Genomic DNA, 19,550 nt, shown 5'->3' with positions numbered 1-19,550 from the left:
CCTTACAACGTCAGGTTATATATTAGGAACCCTTTGGGTTAGTTACATTTAGGTATTTGCGTATTATTGACCACAGCCCATAAAACAGTGAAACGAATGTGGGCAAATAAAAAAGGTTTTTATTTCGGCAGGTATATGATTGCTCTCGCTTTTCTATCAGTGCCTTTTCTCTAACTAAGCAATAAAATTTTGAAATTATGTTTAACTAACTCACCTTTCAGAGCTATAAAAGGCAGCACAGCAAAAAGGTTAGAAAAGATAATACAGAAAGGAACAGATATTATTTTCTGTCTTGTCTTTTATTACAATTAGTAGAATGACCTCAAAGCAGAGTGACTTGCGAATTTATATTTTATGACTTTTACCTATTTCGTGTTTCTGTCTCTGTCTCTTCCTCCTTTTCTGACCTTTCTTCTACGACGTCTTTTATAATCTCAAAAGTGAGAAAGTAGGGGCAAATACGCTTCACGGGAAGTACTCCAAAAATTAATATTTTTTTATCTACTTATTTCATATGTCTACTCTGGCATATTTAAAAATGTATTCAATTAACTGCTTTGTTTTATGGCCATTTATGCCTAGTTTCGATTACTTTTTTTCTGGAATAATAAATCATTGAATTAACCGCGATTTCATAATTACTGAATCTATTTCTAAACGGTAAAAATTCTAAACTTAAACTACTTCTGGCACAAAACAAATCTGCGATTTAACTAAAATTATGAAGAAAATCTCGATATAACTTTTCCAGAAGGTATTCCTTTAAAAATATTAGTACATCGGATGTACTTGAACATACATATTACTGATTATTAAATACACAGACAAAACTACATTTACAAGTAAGTTGACAAAAGTAATAGTATCTATTGCGCTTCCCGTAATTAATTGTTGATGATAAGCTGATATTAAGTCAAAGATGATATAAACACCCAAAAATGCAAATGAGAAAGTTCTGTAAGAGATCTAATAAGGGTTAAGGTGACTTTGGATAAATGTGTTTAGAAATGTAATATAAATACTGTAATTTTCCAGAAAGTTGCAGCTAAACCAAAAAACTTAAACAAGTCATTCAGATTTTCATTGACAATATAACTCCGACAGAATACAGCGTTTGTTTTCTTTGAAAACTTTCCACTCCTATTATCTCGAAATGGGATCAATTTTTAAAAAATAGCTGGAACACGTTGATTTTGTTAACGAGGGAAAACAATTTTTATGTAGAATTCACTGCGCTTTTTTCAACGTTCTGCCCCCCCAGAGTCACCCTCTCAAATATCTTAAGTTGTAAAGGGGGTTAAATGGTACATCATTTTAAAGAACTTTTCATTCTCTACATTTTGGTATCTCATTTGTTCCATTTGATTGTTACGTTGTCAAGGTAGGCGTTTTTGATCATTTTAAATTCATTTTTCTTATTAGTGGTTTGACAGCATCGAAACTAAAACTTTTTTATTACTCATAATAACACACGAATTATCGCAATAAATTTTAACTAATTTGAATACCTAGTAACATCGACCAATACCACAGGTAAGTAAATAGTATTTTTCATGCAAGATATAAAAATTTATCGAAACAGCATTCCATTGCAAAGAAAAATAAACAATAAAAAAATTCATATTTTACGTAGATGTTTCTTTTTGAGGACCGAGAAAATTTATTCAATTAATAAACATTGGTTTCAGTGATTAATGCATTTTTTATTTTGATGGTCGTCTCGACAAACAATAAGTCATTAGATTAGTAAATAGATTTATTGCAACAATTTCTTAATCGTAATACATATTTGAATAAAAAAAAGTCTTAGTTTCAATGCTATCGAAACACTAATAGGAAAAATTCATTTAGAATGATCAAAGACGCCTATCTTGATAACGCAGCAGTCAAATATAACAAATGAGGCACCAAAATTTAGAGAATGAAAAACCCTTTAAAATGATATACCATTTAACCCCCTTTACAATTTAAGATATTTGAGAGGGTGGCTCTGGAGGGTAGAAAGTTGAAAAAAGCTCAGTGAATTCTACGTTAAAATTATACTTCCTCAATAACAAAATCAACGTATTTTAGCGGTTTTTTAAAAACCTATCCCGTTTCGAAATAATAGGGGTGGAAAGTTTTCAAATTGACACCCTGTATACATAGACATATAATATATTATATCTATTTAATACCTATAATTACCTTATTATCCCTAATAAGGTAAAATGAGCTTTTTTGAATACTGATTAGACCTATCAACTTGAACTTGAACAACTTGAATTCTGTGTTTTTTCCTGTATTTTGCTGAGTTGCTGACTTGAAACTTATTAACGTACAGCCAAAAGAAGAATAAGCAACAAACTATAAAAAAGAACCATTTATGTTTTTAAACACTTCTAATTTAGCTGTTAGGCAATATCATGGCACAATGTAAATGATGTTTGATACTAAATTTTATGCTTTTTCGTATGGTGTATAAATCAACATGTGTATTTGTGCTATGCAGGAGTGGAGAGTTGCAATTTTACTGATTATGTAATACTATCATCAAAATAAAAAAATATTTCTGAACCTTTGAAAATTGCACTTTTATGCATACGACTTTTTTTGTCGGAAATGAGCCATATAAACATCTCTTAAATCATTTTCCTTCAGGTGGAAGACATCCCCTACAATTCAGTGTGGTAGGTATGTCCCAATAGATACCACACCTCAAAAGAAGTAGACCTGCCCATTAAAAAAATGGCTCCTGACTTTTCAAATGCAGAAGGTTGAAGATTAAATGTTCTCATATTAGTTTTACCTCTCAGAACCTTTATTGTATTCGAAATAGTCGTTTTATAACTGCCTTACAAACCAAGGAAGTTAAAAGAGGGTCCTTCCTCGAACACAAATGTTATGCCGACTAATGAATCGTTGAAAATAGGGGGCGGAGTAAATCTAAAAACCCAATAAAAACTACCTGAATATGTCCTAATTGAAAGATTAGGAGCAATAGGAATGAATCCTGCTAGGTGTTGAAAAACTCTTTTGGTGTTTGATAGGTGCCAAACTTGAATATGGTTACTTGAATATGTAGGGCATCTTTTAACCCTTCTAATAAAGCCTTAATAAAACCAACCCAAAAACAAACAGAATTTAGTGCGTTACGGGACTGGCTTCAATGTTACTAAAAACGAACCCTATCTTCGACCCTGCAGCACTTCACATCTTTAGATAATACTACAAATTACAGTTAAATTGTTTGTAATGTGAAATAGGAATTTTCATATAACTTAAATCACCGGTATCTCAGTCAATTAAGATTTAGTGTAATAATCTAAGCGCCAAAACGCATTAGAGAACGTGACCTTATTTGATAACTAATAACGAGAATTCTATAAGAATAAAAGAGGAGCCATCACAGTTGTTCTTAATGTGAAAATGAACTTCTCACTCTCATTATCAGTCGTAACTATATTAAGTTTATTGTCTCTATATGCTGTGCAAGTCACCTCAATTACGCTAACCAGTTCGCATGATTTGAAACCTACGGTAAGTGCTCTCTTGTGAATTAGAGAGTAATTCTTTGAAAAAATATCAAACTCTTAGGAGGATAACAATATTCAAAATTCTTCGATTTCCAATTCAACTACAACTGAGAGGCCTTTAGAAGAAAAGGATGAAGGCGGAAATGCCACAAATCATCTAATTCTACAAATTTCTTCAGGGCAAATAAAAGGAAGAGAATTGCTGCTCGGGGGCTCGAATCAGATTTATTATGCTTTTCAAGGAATTCCGTACGCAAAACCTCCAGTAAATGATCTGCGGTTTCGGGTAGGAAACAACAAATTCAGGTAAAAAAATGGTGATAAGAAACTTTTAATAGGAACCTCTTCCAATTGAGAAATGGAATGGTACTTTAAAAGCCGCTCAAGAAGCTCCTAGATGCGTCTATTCTTCTTCTGTAGCTGGATCTGAGGATTGCCTCTATTTGAACGTGTTTTCTCCTGAGGTACTCCTAAGGGAAATCAAAGAAATATTCTCCACATCTATTCTCTATTTCAGATAAGAAAAGAATGTAATCAAACCTTGCTCCCAGTAATGGTATGGATCCACGAGGATATATTCTCCACAGAAAATTCTCCAAAACTCGAGTCATTCTATCCAGACTATTTTATTTCTGAGGGCGTAGTAATAGTTACTCTAAGCTACAGAGTGGGCATTTTTGGTAAATCATTACCATTTCAACTTACTCTCTCAAACTCGATATTATTAGGATTTTTGAGCACCGAAGACTATTCAGCTCCCGGCAATTGGGGGTTGAAAGACCAAATTCTCGCCCTGAAATGGGTGCAAGAAAACATCCAGAACTTCGGAGGTGACCACAACAACGTCACTTTATTTGGTCAAGGGGCCGGTTCCTCTTACATTTCAATTCTGATCCAAAGCCCTTTGGCCAAAGGACTGTTCCATAGGGCGATACTCCAGAGTGGTACCAGTTTGAATCAATGGGCATACTCTCAAAATCCCAGAAAGGCAGCTTTCGGAGTTGCCAGGCTTTTGGACATTCACACCGACCAATCTAGGGAATTAGTCGATCATCTCAGGAAAGTGGATTATCGCACTTTGTATGTCGTGTCAGTATCTACGGATTTTAGGGTAAGTTTAAAGTATTTTTTTTTTAGTTGAAACTTGACTTCTTTGAGGGAATTTTAGGAGACGATTTTCCATAATCCTCTGGATGGCCTAGCTTTCGCGCCTAATACCGAAGTCCCCCATCCAGGGGCTGTAATTAGTAATCACAGTCACAGTATATTAAAAGATGGAGAGTTTAATGGAGTGCCTGTAATTGTGGGGTTTAATTCCCAGGAAGCTTTGGGCAGTATCAATGGTATGTGTCTTATAATTGATTTGTGGTATGAAAAAATCTGAACTTTTCCTTTTGAAATGGAATTTTTTTTTAAGTCTACTATTTTCCTTAGTGAGCCTAAGGAATATCCAGATTTCGCAACATACTGTGCAATACCTTCTTTCCAAGTTCTTTGATGGGAAGGCCTGAGAGAAACTTCTAAACTTTTTAAGAAAAAAAAAACTTTCCACCCCAAACTTTTTAAGACAACATGAATTAACCCTCAAAATTCTTTTAAAGACCTGAACTCGTCTTAATATTTCTTTAAAAAACCTACAAAAACCTAAGATGTAATATAAAATATCCTTCAGATTTCTAGAGGCCTGAAAAACTTTTAATAAACCTTGTACTTTTCTTCCTCTTAAAAAAATCTTCTCCTCCTCCTTCTCCTAAAAAACTTTTGAATTTTAAATTCCTCAAAGGTTTTAATTTTCTCAGGCTTTCAGATTGAACATAAGTTAGAGCTAGGCAAAAGATCATCCCAAGTTAACCTAATTAACCAGAATCTCTGCTTTTAGTGATAAACTACCTCATACCATACCTGGCAAAATATGACTTATTTTCCACCAAATTAGTACCAAAAAGCTTGAACATCAAAAGGTACCTGATCAAGATCATCGTTGCCCAATTGATCAGGATCAAGTATTTTGGATGGAAACCGATGATTCTATCAAATAATCAACTTGTGCAGGTAAAAAAACATCTAAGATTTTTTGTATAACATGGAAAAGAGAATAGAGGAGAATTATTTCCATATTATAGTTTGTGACAGATGACCAGTTTGCCAGACCAATATATGAATTTGCAAGGCAATATTCAAAATACTCTCCAATCTATTTCTACATCTTCTCTCACGAGGGCCCTCTGGGTGTTGACGGCAAACATCGTTTAAGTTCCGGTTAGTTTCAACCAGAAGTTAAATAAATTCATCCAAATAGAGGTTGAAATTTTAGGGGTAGCTCATGGGGAGGAAATCAATTATCTCTGGAAAAGGGAGAGCAACATTAACAATGCTCCTAATGAGGATATTTTAACCCGGAAAAGACTGCTACGTTTGTGGAGCAATTTTGCTAAAACTGGGTAAGTTTTTGGTTCTGAGTAACCAGATATCTAGAGTTGGCTGTTGCAGGAATCCTACACCAATCCAGGAGGAATTGTTGCAAAATATCACATGGCCTTTGGCGAATGTTAAGTCTATGACCTTTTTGAACATAAGCACGAAACTAGAAATTGATTCTAATGTGGAACGTTACAGCATCCAGTTTTGGGATGAAATTTTCTCCAGGAATGGAAATCCCCCTTACGACACTTATTGAGAATAATTTCCTACATTTCGTTCATGCTTAAAATAACAATAAACAATAAAATTGATAACCAAAATAATGAGGAAACGTATTTTTAACCCTCTTAAAAGATATTGATTAAACATTGAATAGTTGCAAGCAACGCTCAGTGTTACCAGCGATGTTCATGGCAACCTAAACGTTCAAAACAAAGATTGATCGATATCCAACATAAGAAAAATGACTGAAAAAACTATTCAAATTCCTCAATTCAGCGATGTAGTTAATTCTTCTCCTGGGTCAGAAAAAACTGCAGCTAAACTTGCAAAAGACCAAGAGGTGTCAAATATTAAAGAAGGAGAAGAACGTGCTGAAGGTCAAGAATGCGCCAAAGGTGAAAACCTTATCGAAAATAAAGAACATGCAGAAGGCAAGGCTGCAGTGGAACAAGAAGAAAAACCATTTTCTTACATTGAAATGCTGGATACTCCCATTAAGGAGTTTCAAGGGCCCATGGATATAACTCGACACCATTTGAAGATAATAGCAGAGGAATTGGGGCTTATCAAATTGTGTTGGCCTGATTTATCTGATGTCACCTTCGAAGATCGCTCAAATTTTCCTGAAACTTACTTAAGAAACTCGGATAAAGAAAAGTTATTGCTACTCTACACTGAAAACTTCCGAAGACAGATTTGTTTTAAGTATCCAGATAGAAAACCGTTATTTTTGGCTTGCGATAATGAGTGTGGAATACAGGTAAGTTCCATTGAGGAGTTTCGGCTTGAGAGTTTATTTTTATTTTGAATACTTTTTGGTTTAGAAAATGGTGTGTACGACAATTCGCCCTACAACTCTGCCGTATTCTCAAATTTCCTCTTGGGCGGAGAGCTCCAAGTTTGTAGCTGATCACGTGAAGTTTGAACCTCTGGAGGAGCCGGTTTTAATTGTAAGTACAAATGTTATTGATTTAAATTAGTGTCTTGAATATTTTTGAGCTCTGCAATGCCAAACAAAGTAGATATTTAAAATTAAATCGTAGAAAACTTTTCTCCGTTATAAAAAAATATAAGGTACGACGCTATACCTACCTAAAGTAGTTGTTCTGACTGAGAGTACACTGCTGAGAATTTAATAATAAAAATTTAAAGGCATAGAAACAGCGATTTTAAAGTAGCGGAACTTATAATGGATTCTTTATAGCCCTAAGATATCAAATTTTCTATTTTTGAAATCTGACAGGGTTAAAGTAACTAAGATATGCCACTATTTTTTGGATAACGCGACTATGCATATAAACGTTTATCTATAAAATATCAAGTTTACATGCTTACCAATAAACACTCAGAGGCGTAAGAGATGTTTCCAAATTTAATGTCAGTTTCCAAATTAAATATTCAGAGGTCAAAGTTTCATTTAGAGGTTCAGTGATTCAGGTCGAATATTCAAGGGATGTTGAAATCGACAGAATACATAAAACAACGTCTCGAACTTCGTCTTGAAACGAAAAAAGTTTTAAAATTTTTTGAGATGACAAATTGAATTGACATGTTTGACGATTAAATTACTCATGATGCGTCACTGTGCTTTATATAGTTCAAGGTTTTGAACATCTTACTTTAAAATCTGAATCAACATAATATGATGCGTCAAAGGGCTATTGGAGCGGTGGTATCATGAATATGTTCCTAAAAAATCTAAAACTTACTATTACTTACCTAGAAAAATGATAAAAAAGGTAGTGCTGTGGAAAATATTTTTATCAAATTTTAAACTACATATTTACCTGTGAAAATAATACAGTGGCGTGTGAATGGGGATTTCTAATAACAATAATCATCTGATAACAGAAAAAAAGTTAAACATTTTTAAAGATAATCCAAAAGCGTGTTAAGTCATAAAACTCTGATATTGACTGAAAAAATGAAAAATTTCGATGAACAAAGCAGACGATAGTTCTCACACCCTTCAAAACCATGCATTATCCTCGTGAGGCATAGGACCAATTTAATATTTTCAGATTCCTAGTAGTCGTCGGTATGGTACGAATAAATAATTTTGCCAAATTTTCCGCTCGAGATCTAACCTAAAGCTGCATAGAGAACGCGAGCGTCTGATAAAGCTCGACCCTCTTATAAGCTCTTTATTAAAAGCCAGCAGTGGGTATGAATGGGAGTATAAATTCATGAGAGTAGTATTTATGAATGAATGAAAGAGAAAAAGATATATGTTCCTTCACCATTTAATAGAGAGCCACTACAATTCTCATACGTAGAACCTTAAAGCTCTAACGTTGCGCCAACAAATACTTTACTTATTCCCTTCATTCTTAGTCCTAGCTTGAACTTCTTACTCCTAAGGAAAACCAGCGAGAAAATGAGAGAGTTCTGATTAAGTTAATATACTATGTGCAGATTTCCTCATTAAGCGCGGATATGTGAAAACTCTCTAATGTATGTAAAGTTACTCTATTACGATAAACCTCGGCAACTTTATTCCGTGTAAATAAAGTATTTCAACAGGTTGTGGGTGAGTTTATCATCATGTCTACAGTCTTTTATTGCGCTTATTACTGATCTGAGAGTTGAGACTCCGATATGATTAGAAAAGACTAAGAAACGTATCGATTTATATTTTTCGACGATCATTTGGGTGATTTACAGTGTCGTGAGAAGAATGAATTTGGCGGTAGTAATTGAACCGTAATTCGATAGAAGTAATCGACAACTAATTAATCTATTCACGCAAGAATTTATTGTTCCGCAAGGGAACATTGTTATTAAAGCGTGAATTGCTGACAAATATGTGATATACATACAGAGTGTCCCAACTAAAATTTTCAGCCTTTGAAATCTCCGATTTTGTCCAAATGTGAGAAAAATGCTAAAATATGTCAATTTTAATTTGACGGGGGACTAAAGTTTACCTTGATTTCGAAGTAATTTTTTCATCCCTCTGGCACTCAGAGCCACCCCTTCAAAAACTTTAAATGGCCGAGTCACACATCATTTTGAAGCTGCTTCCATTCCCTATGTAACCATGTTTTTTTTTCAAGTTTGAACAGTTGGTTTTTCAGAATCACGAAACTGTTGCAGGTGCATTGAAATTTTCAATATTGTTAATTCGGCACATTCTTGTTCGAATTATAAACATTTTTTTTGCTAGGAACGGACTATTAAATGTTATTTTATCTGTCCTAATGTTTAAAATTTTTAATCCCCCTAAAAATTTTTTTTTGGGGCCATTTAAAGTGTAGGGTTTATGCTACATCACTTGCAGCTCTACAAATGCTTCGAAAACGAATCGTCCTAAAGTGGCCGTTTGATCACGCCAGAAATGTTGCCAATTTTAGAGAAGTTTTCAAAATCGTTTGTACTATTATATAGAATTTGGTGGTGGACATTTTGAGCAATACCTTCGATAAATTGAATTGTTTTTCATAACCACTTTTGTTTGCTTTCACAGTCATCTAGGCAGCGTTCTGAAATTAGAGAATAAATAGAGAATGGAAGCAGCTTCAAAATAATGTGTCACTAGGTCATTTAAAGTGTTTGAAGGGGTGGTTCTGGCCGCTAGAGGGATGTAGAAATTACTTCGAAACAAAGAAAAAATTTGATCTCTCAAGTTGAAATTGATATATTTTAAAATTTTCTCCCATTTGGACGAAATCGGAGATTTCATGGGGTATAAACTTTAATTGAGACATCCTGTATATAAATTTCTTCATGTTATTTTAGACACGTTTCAAGTGCAATATATGCAAATGCAATATGGCAAATATTGTTACTTCTATTTCCTATAAACACCATAATTTCATTAAGTGTATTTTTGTCTTCTAATACTTCAAGCCCAGATTTATAATCTCTCGATTAGTGATATGTTCTTAAACTCAAAAAAAGCCAGTTTAGATTCTAAACGAAATCGTATTCCCGCTTAATCTCCAGGTCTTATTTGTTATTTTTACTTTGATAAATGACATACTTACATATCGATCTTTCAAGATCCTTCTTACATAATTTGGAGATTCCTCTAGCCATCACGATGAGTTTCACAGAGAAACCCTGCAGAAATCGTGTCATTTATAGCTTGGTGTTGTGCATTTCGTGTTCGATGTGTGCTTCCATCAACAATTAGCTACTTAATATTTAACACGATGCTCGAAGTTAAACCAACCGTAAATGGGACTATTCGACATTGAAGTATGAGAATAACAAATTAATTATATAAATGCGGTAAGCTGTAATCCTCTTGTCACATTGACACAGAGGTGAAAATTATAATTTCTACATTAACTAAGAGAAAAAATACAATATAATTCGAAATGTTAAAACTGCATTTCTTCAAGGAAATTTGAAGACAATGAAAAGTGGAACAAACAAACAGCAAACTTTGTTACTGGCGCATCTGCACAAATCGAACAAAAAAAGTTTCATGATGTATATATCATAATGTACAGGGTGTTTCATAATAATATGTCAAAAATTCAAGGAGTCAATCTGTAGATGATTTCAAGAAAAAAATTTATATGAATATGAGTCCATTTTCGCTTCCTGTCTGAAATAGAGGAAGATAAATTTTATTTTGCTCTTTCGTATATCTCAGCTATGAGAAAAAGGACCAAGGCATGCATTCTTCCAGGTGGGGGGCATTTTCAACACTTTATTTAATTGTTCTTTTATAAGTAACTCAATGTAACTAATTTCATCTTGTAGTTTTAATATTAGTTAGAAAATAATGTTTTTAAAAATTTTTCCCTATGAAAATGGTTAACGTTATGAAAAATATTCAAGAGACCTTTTTTCACAGAAATATCTAGCATTCAGAAAATTATTTTTATAAAAAAAGACAGGGGCGTATTATATTTTTTGTTTAAAATATTTCGTGTCACATCAATAGGGACACCACTGGTGAAATTAACCCCGTGAAAGATATGAGTCGAATTTGGAGCATAATTCATTTCTAGTGAAGTCAAATGATTTACAGATACAAAACCAGAAAACGAAAATACACATCACAATATCGGTGAAGATGGAAAGTTTTGAATTGGTAAGATTTCTAGAAACTTTAAAAAAGAAAATAAAAGAACGCAAAAACTACATTAAAAATTGAGACTTTAACGGCACAAATAACATGCCTTTGATAATGGTCATAGAAGTCAATTCAACGAAGTTTGTATCATTACCAAGGAAACATGCTCTTCATCTTAATCATTCCTCAGGAATGAAAGTGAAGAATTTCAAAGTGGCTCATACGTTTTTGATTTTCAAATTCTATGCATTCTATTTAACAGTTAATTTTGCGTTCCCTTACTTATTTTTATTAGGTTCTTCGTTTCGTCCGAGCCTTTAATAAAGATTGGTTTCTCAGTACTTTTTAACTGAGAATAGTGTAAACCTCTCCTCCTTCCTTTTCTGATATGTGCGGCGTAATTCTCAAATAGAATAAAAGAAAAAAATTAAAAATAGAAAAATAAAAATATTAAGATCCATGTCAATTAAACTTCTGTAATTAAGTTCTAATTATGTTTATTTATTAAATGGTTATACTGAAAGTTTAAGCATTGACGAAGCATTGATTTAAGAGTTGAGAGATGTTTATATTTGAATCATCTCACTAAGGCATCTTTTTTGGTACTTACTTTATCCGCCCAGAATCGTTATATTTTTAAAATCAAAATAGTGGTCTGTTAAGAAATGATAATTAGCGAGAGGTGTTTCCTGGTTTTTATGGCGATTACTCTCAGTTAGTTGTGATTGAGAATAGTGTGTGATTCTTCTATTACTTGTGTGTAATGAATTTTTTTCGAATATAATTAAAAAAAGTAACATAAGTAAAAAACAAAGTAAGTAAAGTTAAATTTGAATGTTTTTTAGAAGAACTGAGTGTGTATTGAGGCCTTTTTGTATTCAGTTCAGGCTGACCATCGTAGAGGGTTTCCTTCTCATATATCAACCTATGTCCATTTTAAGGCGTAGATCTTCCGCACCAAGAGAAAATCATAATCATTTTCCTAAGATAAAATATAATTTCGCAACAAAGTTTCAAATAACAACATTTTTTCACTTCATAGTAACAAGGAACCTTCATCTTTGTACTCCTTCCATAACGTTTCCAGATTACATTACGTTCCAATTTCCACCTCACTAAAGATTAATTCTAAGGTTAAAAAGCCACAAAACAATGGCTTTTGGTGTAAGCTACAAACACCCAGAGGCTCCAAATGCCGGACGGTTTACCCCCGAGGGGTCCCGGGCGGCGGCGAGGGGTGGCGTAGGTAGTTCGCGACCGTCTCCAACATTCATCCCCCGATCCCCCAACTGCTAGAGGGACCGCGGACCGCGAAGGGGCCTCCCACTAAATCCCCCGATTTGCCACCCCTGGATGGCCGTTTCGGAGACCCGGTTCACACTGCAGCATTGTGTTGGTGCAGGAGGAAGGGGGAAACAAAGGGGAGACTGTGGGGATTATTGCTCCCAGGTGACGTAATCGGGGTATCTCTATATTATCTGCCATTAAGCGATTAGGATCCATGTAATCTGTTTCTTGTTTACTTCTCCTTCGTGCTCTTTAGGTACTTAGTCAAAATTGGAGGAATCTGAGTATGTTTTATCAGTTGTAATTTATAAATCTTCGGTTTAAATATTAATTGAAGAGATCTCTTTTTCTCCTTTAATTCTTCTTTAGTTTCCGCTGTATTCTCGGTAGTGAGGGATAAAATAGTTGAAATGTTTATATAATTTCTTTTTGTGCTCTTAGTGTTTAAAATTGAAGCAGTCTGAGTTACGTATGTCTATTTTTTTCACATAATTTTTTTCTTTTCTTTGATTTTTGTTCTGAAACCTTAAAATCAATGCAAAATATAAATAAATTGACTAAATTGTTCAAATCAATTTTTAAAATACAGTAATGTTCGCTTATAACGAATCCGCTTATAACGAACTTTCGGTTATAACGAACTAATCTATGAAGTACGAACTCAAGTACATTTAAACGTATGTTATTTTTGTCATTTATAACGAACCCGCTTTCAACGAACTTTCGCTTATAACGAACCTTAAATTTTTAGAAGAATAGAAAAACTTTACGGTTATAACGAACTTAACGCGGGATTTTACCGAAATCCCAAAGAAGAAAAGTAAACAATTCTCGGGGAAAGTCCAAAATCGTTTGAAGCAAATTGCTGACACAAACGACACAGTTGTTCCAGTATATTGATAGCGTTCAAAGAATTCGTTCGTTAAAAAAATCATGAGTTATATCATTAAAAAAAAAAAACGTAAAGCTTTAACTTTAAATTGTAAATATGACATTGTTAAACGGTTGCAGAGACATGCCAAACAGAGTGAAATTTGTTCAGAAATGGGATTAAGTAAATCAACGGTAAGAACAATAAAATATGCAATGTTCACAGATATTTTTTTTTGTTATTCCAGTAATTTTCCGGCTTTGTAATAAATTATGTAATTTGAAATAGTATTAATACGAATTAAAATTTGACTATACATATGTAATTTTAGGTTGCAACAATTTGGAAAAATAAAGAAACAATCCTAAAAACCTTCGAAAGTGGACAACATTCAAATGTAAAAAAAATCAAAAAGCCCAATAATTATGAAGTTGACCAAAGACTCTTAAAATGGTTTTCTCAACAAAGAAATAATAACGCAATTGTTAGCGGTGCTATATTACAATCAAAAGCTGAAGATTTTGCAAGTAAGGTGTCCGGAAACCAGGAACCGAAATTTAATAGAAGCTGGATCGAAAGGTTCAAAAGAAGGCATAATATTACGAGTGGAAGAATTGCTGGAGAATCGACTTCAGTTGATATGAACATTGTAGATGACTGGCTGCAAAACAAATGGCCAATAATTAGGTCAAACTTTAAGGATGAGGACATCTTCAATGGAGATGAAACCGGTTTATTCTTCAAGCTTACACCTGATAGAACACTAAAGTTTAAAGAGCAAACCTGTGAAGGTGGAAAGCTTTCCAAAGAAAGAATCACTATATTTGTTGTAGCGAATTTGACAGGATCCGAAAAAAGAAAGTTATTGGTAATTGGAAAATCTAAAAACCCTAGATGTTTTAAGAATATTGTACAATTGCCAGTAACTTATAAGTCCAATAAAAGGGCATGGATGAATTCAGAGATTTTTATAAATGCATTACGTGAATGGGATGAAGAATTACGCCGTAAAAAAAGAAAAATCATATTGTTAGTGGATAATTGTCCGGCTCATCCCGATGTTAAAAATTTGATGTGGATTACGTTAGTGTTTATGCCATCAAACACTAGTTCTAAATTACAACCCATGGATCAGGGTGTTATCCATAGTCTAAAGAGTCATTATCGACGACTCCTCCTCTCGGAAATGATATCTTGTATGGATAGTGGTAAGGAAAAATTTATTATTACTCTTTTGGATGCAATACGCTTTATTCATATGGCATGGCAAAAGGTGTCAAAGCAAACGATTAGAAATTGTTTTCGACATGCCGGTTTTCTCGAAAATGAGAATTTTGATTCAGATGATGACTTACCATTAGTCGAATGGCTTAAAAAAAATCAATGCAAAAATAAATCCGATATTCAAGAGGATTTTCTTCAAACCAACAACGATTTTCATGAATTTGTTCATGTGGATGACAATCTTGTGAGCGTTGAGTTTTTAGACGATAATGCCATTATTGCGTCTGTGTCTTCTGCATCTGACACTTATGATGATGATGAGGAAGACGAAGATGCAGCATATGAGAATAATGAAATAATATCCGTTCCTACAACCACAGAAGCACTTCGATATGTTTCTAGTATTCGTCAATTTCTTCAATCGCGAAATACTCCACAAAATGTTCTCGATGGAATAGCCCATGTGGAATTACATATAAATGAAATTCATTTCACCACAATAAAACAAACCAAAATTAGCGATTTTTTTCTTTCTAATTCCTAAAAAGTGTTGTTAAATTTAACAAATATGTATTATTTAAATTGGTTACTAGTTGAAGAATGTTACTTGTTGACTTTTTTAAAATATATATGTATGTAAATAAAGTGAGTTATGTATTAATTAAAAAAACAATCATAACACCATTTATCGCTTATAGCGAACTTCGGTTATAACGAACTATTTACTACGGTCCCTTGGGGTTCGTTATAAGCGAACATTACTGTAGTTAAATAAAAATTTCAATAGCGGAAATTCTATTTAAGTGATCTAAAACTACTTGATGTCGAAGATTCGCCAAAAATCATGGAAAAAAATGCGAAATTCAACCAATTCCGTCAAATCTATTAAACTTTTTTGGAGGTACTTTCCTACAATCGATAGTTGAGCGCTTAGGTACGTGACAGCCTAGGAAAAAGTCGCAGCTGTGATCTCCTCCAAAAAAAAATCAGCGCCATCAGCACCTGACAGTTGTTAAAAATTTTTTGCGGAAAGCGGAGTTAGGAAATCTCGCTGAGATGAATTGCGCAACTGAACACTCAACTAATAGATGCGCAAGAACAAGTTACTTAAAAAAAACAAAAACAATTCTATTAAAAACAGCGCTAAGAACCAATCCATGTTAAACAATTTAGTTCTGAACAATAACCCGACAATCATCACCTATCGGGATACGTTGAGAACACTGAGCTTCTTTTGTGAAGTCAGCGACCGCAAGGGCTGACTATAGACTCTTCCTAGCAATCTAGACCTTCTACTTCCCGATAAACATACATCTATGTGAATGCATTGAGTTGTTACCAACACTTTACGTAGCTCTAGGAAAACCTGTAGATGACTGGTGATGAAATGTCCTTCGCATAGCAACCTGTCCAGGTCAAAAACTTTTAATCTACGGAAAAATTGGCCGAGCTTATTTCCAGAAGTAGCTACTTCACATACAAATTTCATAGCAAATAATTGAGGTGATATTTTATTTGTCGACCTGCAAGGGCAAGTGATTCTTGGGAAAAACCTCGATGATAAATGAATGCGAGACAGGGCTCTCGAAGAAACCTTACACAAACGATACCCAAATTGCCTTTGAAAATAATGTTCATTAAAAAAACTCTAAAAATACGTACATAAAAAAAGTGGTTAGAAACGATACAAACAACATAGTTTAAGTAACTAGAATTGGTAAAATTGAAAATAAAATAGGCATGGGCAAGGACGCTGTTTCGTTTCATCAACTTTTTCGGAGACGCTCCTGGTATTAAGTCACTCGTTTGAAGTAACTGAATTTAAGGAATCTGCATTCCTTTGGAAAGCGGACAATTTCATTATCCAAAAGTCAAGAATACACTATGCACGGGATTTTAGAGCATCTTTATGGTCTCACGATTATTTAATTCTCATTTAGCTTTTAGTCTTAGTAGTCTGTTAGAAAATGAACAATAATTCCTTTGCTCAAAAATAAAATTTTGAGGTGTTATTTACTCAACTCTTTTTTAGAAAATATTCGCCACTTATTTACTTGAAAACCAGTGGCGTAATGCTTCACTTCTGTAGTTTTAGGTTCCTCACGTCAAGTGCATTGCGTAATGAGACGTCATTACGAGCAGTAAGCCGTCCCATTACGTAAGTCGTGAGTCTATTATATTCATTATCTTTCTTTTGCGATTTTTTACTAAGCTTGCTGAATATTTATTGCTATAGACTTTTAATGTAAGAAAAATTTATGGAGCCAGCCCCAATAAAAAAAATTCCTAGCGGATTTAAGCAAGCCCTTTAGAAAATTATAGCGATGATATGAGTCTCATGGTAGATTGAAGCTGGCCGTAGCACGTAGCATCCCTCTGGCGACCATCAATTCAAGCTTAGTTGAAGTTCAGAATAGTTACCGCTAGGTCACAACACAGGCCTGGTAACATTCTCAGTTTCATAATTACTATGATGGATTTTTAATATAAACTAAATTTATGAGCTCAAAAGGCCCAGTATAAAAAATTTTCTAGTTGACTTGAACAAGTTCTCTAGAAAGTTATGAAAATGTCATAAGCAACGTGCAGACCCAGGCCAGGCCTTAGCAAGCTGCGTTCTTCTTCCGACATGAAGAAAAGCGTAGTTAGAGCTTGAATTGATTACCGCTAGGTGGCAACACTAATGAGATGACATGCTCAGTCCAATAATTGCAATGATGCATTTTCAAAATAAGCGAACCTTATGGAGTCAGAAGAACTTACGCATAAAATTTCTAGTTAACTTGGGCAAATACTCTAGAAGGGAATAGAGAAGATGATACAAACAACAAGGAAGATCGGGACTGGCTATAGCGCGCTGTACCCCACTTACTATTCCAAAGTCACGCTTAGTCAGCTAGAATCGGTTATCGCTAGATGGTAACACAGGTCTAATGAAGAGTTGAAAATAATCTGAAAAATTCGTTTTAACTTAATTTCTAATGAATTTAATTATTTTCTGAAATAATTTAAAATATGAATTACGAAATTCAAATAATTAAATTAAGGTTTATTTAAATATACAAAATCCTTTAAAATTGCTACCTCCAGTTAAGATGCATGAATCCAATCCCTACCTACATACCTGTCGAACTCTTTCGAAAATACCAGAATTATTTCTTATTGAATTACAGCCATCAATTATCTAGTTTTTCAAGATTTCTTGATTCTTTTCTGAAGTAGCATGAACTAATGGCTTTAGAAGGCTTGGAAAAAAATCTAATGGATTTAAGTCTGCAGATCTAGCAAGCCATAATTGAGGACCGCCTCGGCCAATTCAATGATTTTGATAAGTTTCTGTTAAATATTGATAAGCTAAAATACGCTGGTACCCCATATTGAGTAAACCATCTATAATTTTTTATTGCCAATGGGACATGCTTTTGAAAAATATTTTCAGCCACAACCAACAACCACAGGCGGATTATGACTTTTTTCCCCTGGGCAATCAAAAGCAACCTACTGGTTACTCTCATTGATTTTAATTTTAATTTCCATGTGGCGAATTTTAAAGATAACATAAGTCTCATATATATTCATAATTATTATTGTTTATTCTTTCTGAAAAGAAAAGTAATAGCTTTTTTCCTATTTCTAGGACATTTTCTGTTATTATTTTGCTCTCTTTAACTTTTCGCCCCTGGCGATCGTTCATTTCGACTGTACGCTAAGCCGTCCCTGGCAACAACAACTAGGAACGGAGAAATAGCACGCGTGTTGTAATATGGGCCAACCAGGGGCGTACTAAAGAGAGTTTTTAAATATTTACTCCATTTTTTAATAATTGAGAAAATTTGGTTTTCTTAAAAAATATTCTTTAAATACTTAAACTTTACACGACTTAGTTTGAAGAAGTATTTCAGTTTTAGAGTCTTACAAATTTTAAAAAATGGACTATTCCATTATCGAAAAATCAAGGACGTATGACAGGGAATCTAGCACTCCTTTTGTATCATTTTATCAGGGACGCCCTCTATTAATAAATAGTAGTAACTCCCATACATTAATTTGAACACCCTATCTATTCTTTCGATTTAAAGTTCGTTATTTCTTTTTGATAATTTCTGCTTAATAATTTCTGTATCTATCTTTAGTCGTTTTCCAGATATTCATTAAAGTTCATATTTTTTTGTTCAAAATACGACTCTAAAAAAAACTGTGTTTCAATGCGATATAAATTTACAATAAGTCGAAATTTTGGATGTTGTTTTTGAAAGATCCACGAATTTGCCCCATGTAAGAAAAATGGATTTACCTTGTACGGTTTAAAGAGTTTAACGTTCGATACTAAACTTGTTTAAAATGCACTTTATTTAATAGACCATCATGTATATTAAGAAATGCGCTGAAATATTTATGTTTTCGTTGAAACAATAAATCATGTTCCTATATGTAAACCATCATATTTCACAAATTAATACTGGTACAAGCTAAAAACCATGATTGAGCTGTAATTTGTGTACTGAATATGAAAAGTACAGAGGCGCAAATCCAGATTAATGATGCAGATAACAGATTAAAATATTGAATTTAAAGAAATCTTTAATAACGAATTAAAAAAAATCTTTCGACACCCTGTAGAGTGAAAAAAAACTAAGTTTTGTATAAAGCAAGTTTAGTTGAATCGCTCTATTTTTTAATATTTAGCGTTCAGTACTAATTTATACTCGTATTTGGGACACTAAAAATTTCTTAGGAATCGCAAATCCCCAAAAAGTGAATAATTACCAGATATCTCCTCCAAAATCGCCCCATTTTTTAAAGTAGTAGTTTTGATGGAAGCCCTTTTCTCAATTTTCAATATTCAAAATTCAATTCGACACAGACGTATCGTCAACAGCCAACTTCCTCAATTCACCCCCGGAAAGAAACTCATTTCGTCGAAAAAGAGACAACTTGTTGCTCGTTTATGAAACCGGAAAAAATACCTATTTATTTCCAT

General features: G+C 33.6%; 2 protein-coding genes across 2 annotated transcripts in view; both read left to right on the top strand.

The window, feature by feature from the left end:
• Positions 1 to 3,408: 3,408 nt before the first annotated feature.
• LOC136411050 (carboxylesterase 4A-like) lies at positions 3,409 to 6,192 on the top strand. Its single transcript, XM_066393456.1, has 10 exons — positions 3,409 to 3,519; positions 3,577 to 3,801; positions 3,854 to 3,979; positions 4,033 to 4,195; positions 4,244 to 4,626; positions 4,684 to 4,858; positions 5,395 to 5,567; positions 5,639 to 5,774; positions 5,830 to 5,956; positions 6,006 to 6,192. Exons 1-10 carry the CDS (start codon positions 3,409 to 3,411, stop codon positions 6,190 to 6,192), a joined length of 1,806 nt encoding a protein of 601 aa, XP_066249553.1.
• Positions 6,193 to 6,399: 207 nt separating this feature from the next.
• Positions 6,400 to 19,550, top strand: part of lobo (lost boys) — a 52,923-nt gene continuing 39,772 nt past the window's right edge. The window contains exons 1-2 of the mRNA XM_066393455.1: positions 6,400 to 6,918; positions 6,983 to 7,108. Of these exons, the coding sequence (XP_066249552.1) occupies positions 6,400 to 6,918; positions 6,983 to 7,108 (645 nt within the window). The remainder of the gene's footprint in view (positions 6,919 to 6,982; positions 7,109 to 19,550) is intronic.

This window comes from Euwallacea similis, chromosome 9 (genome assembly GCF_039881205.1).
Source record: "Euwallacea similis isolate ESF13 chromosome 9, ESF131.1, whole genome shotgun sequence".
Taxonomy (NCBI): Eukaryota; Metazoa; Arthropoda; class Insecta; order Coleoptera; family Curculionidae; genus Euwallacea; species Euwallacea similis.
This window is presented reverse-complemented; position numbering and strand designations above follow the sequence as displayed.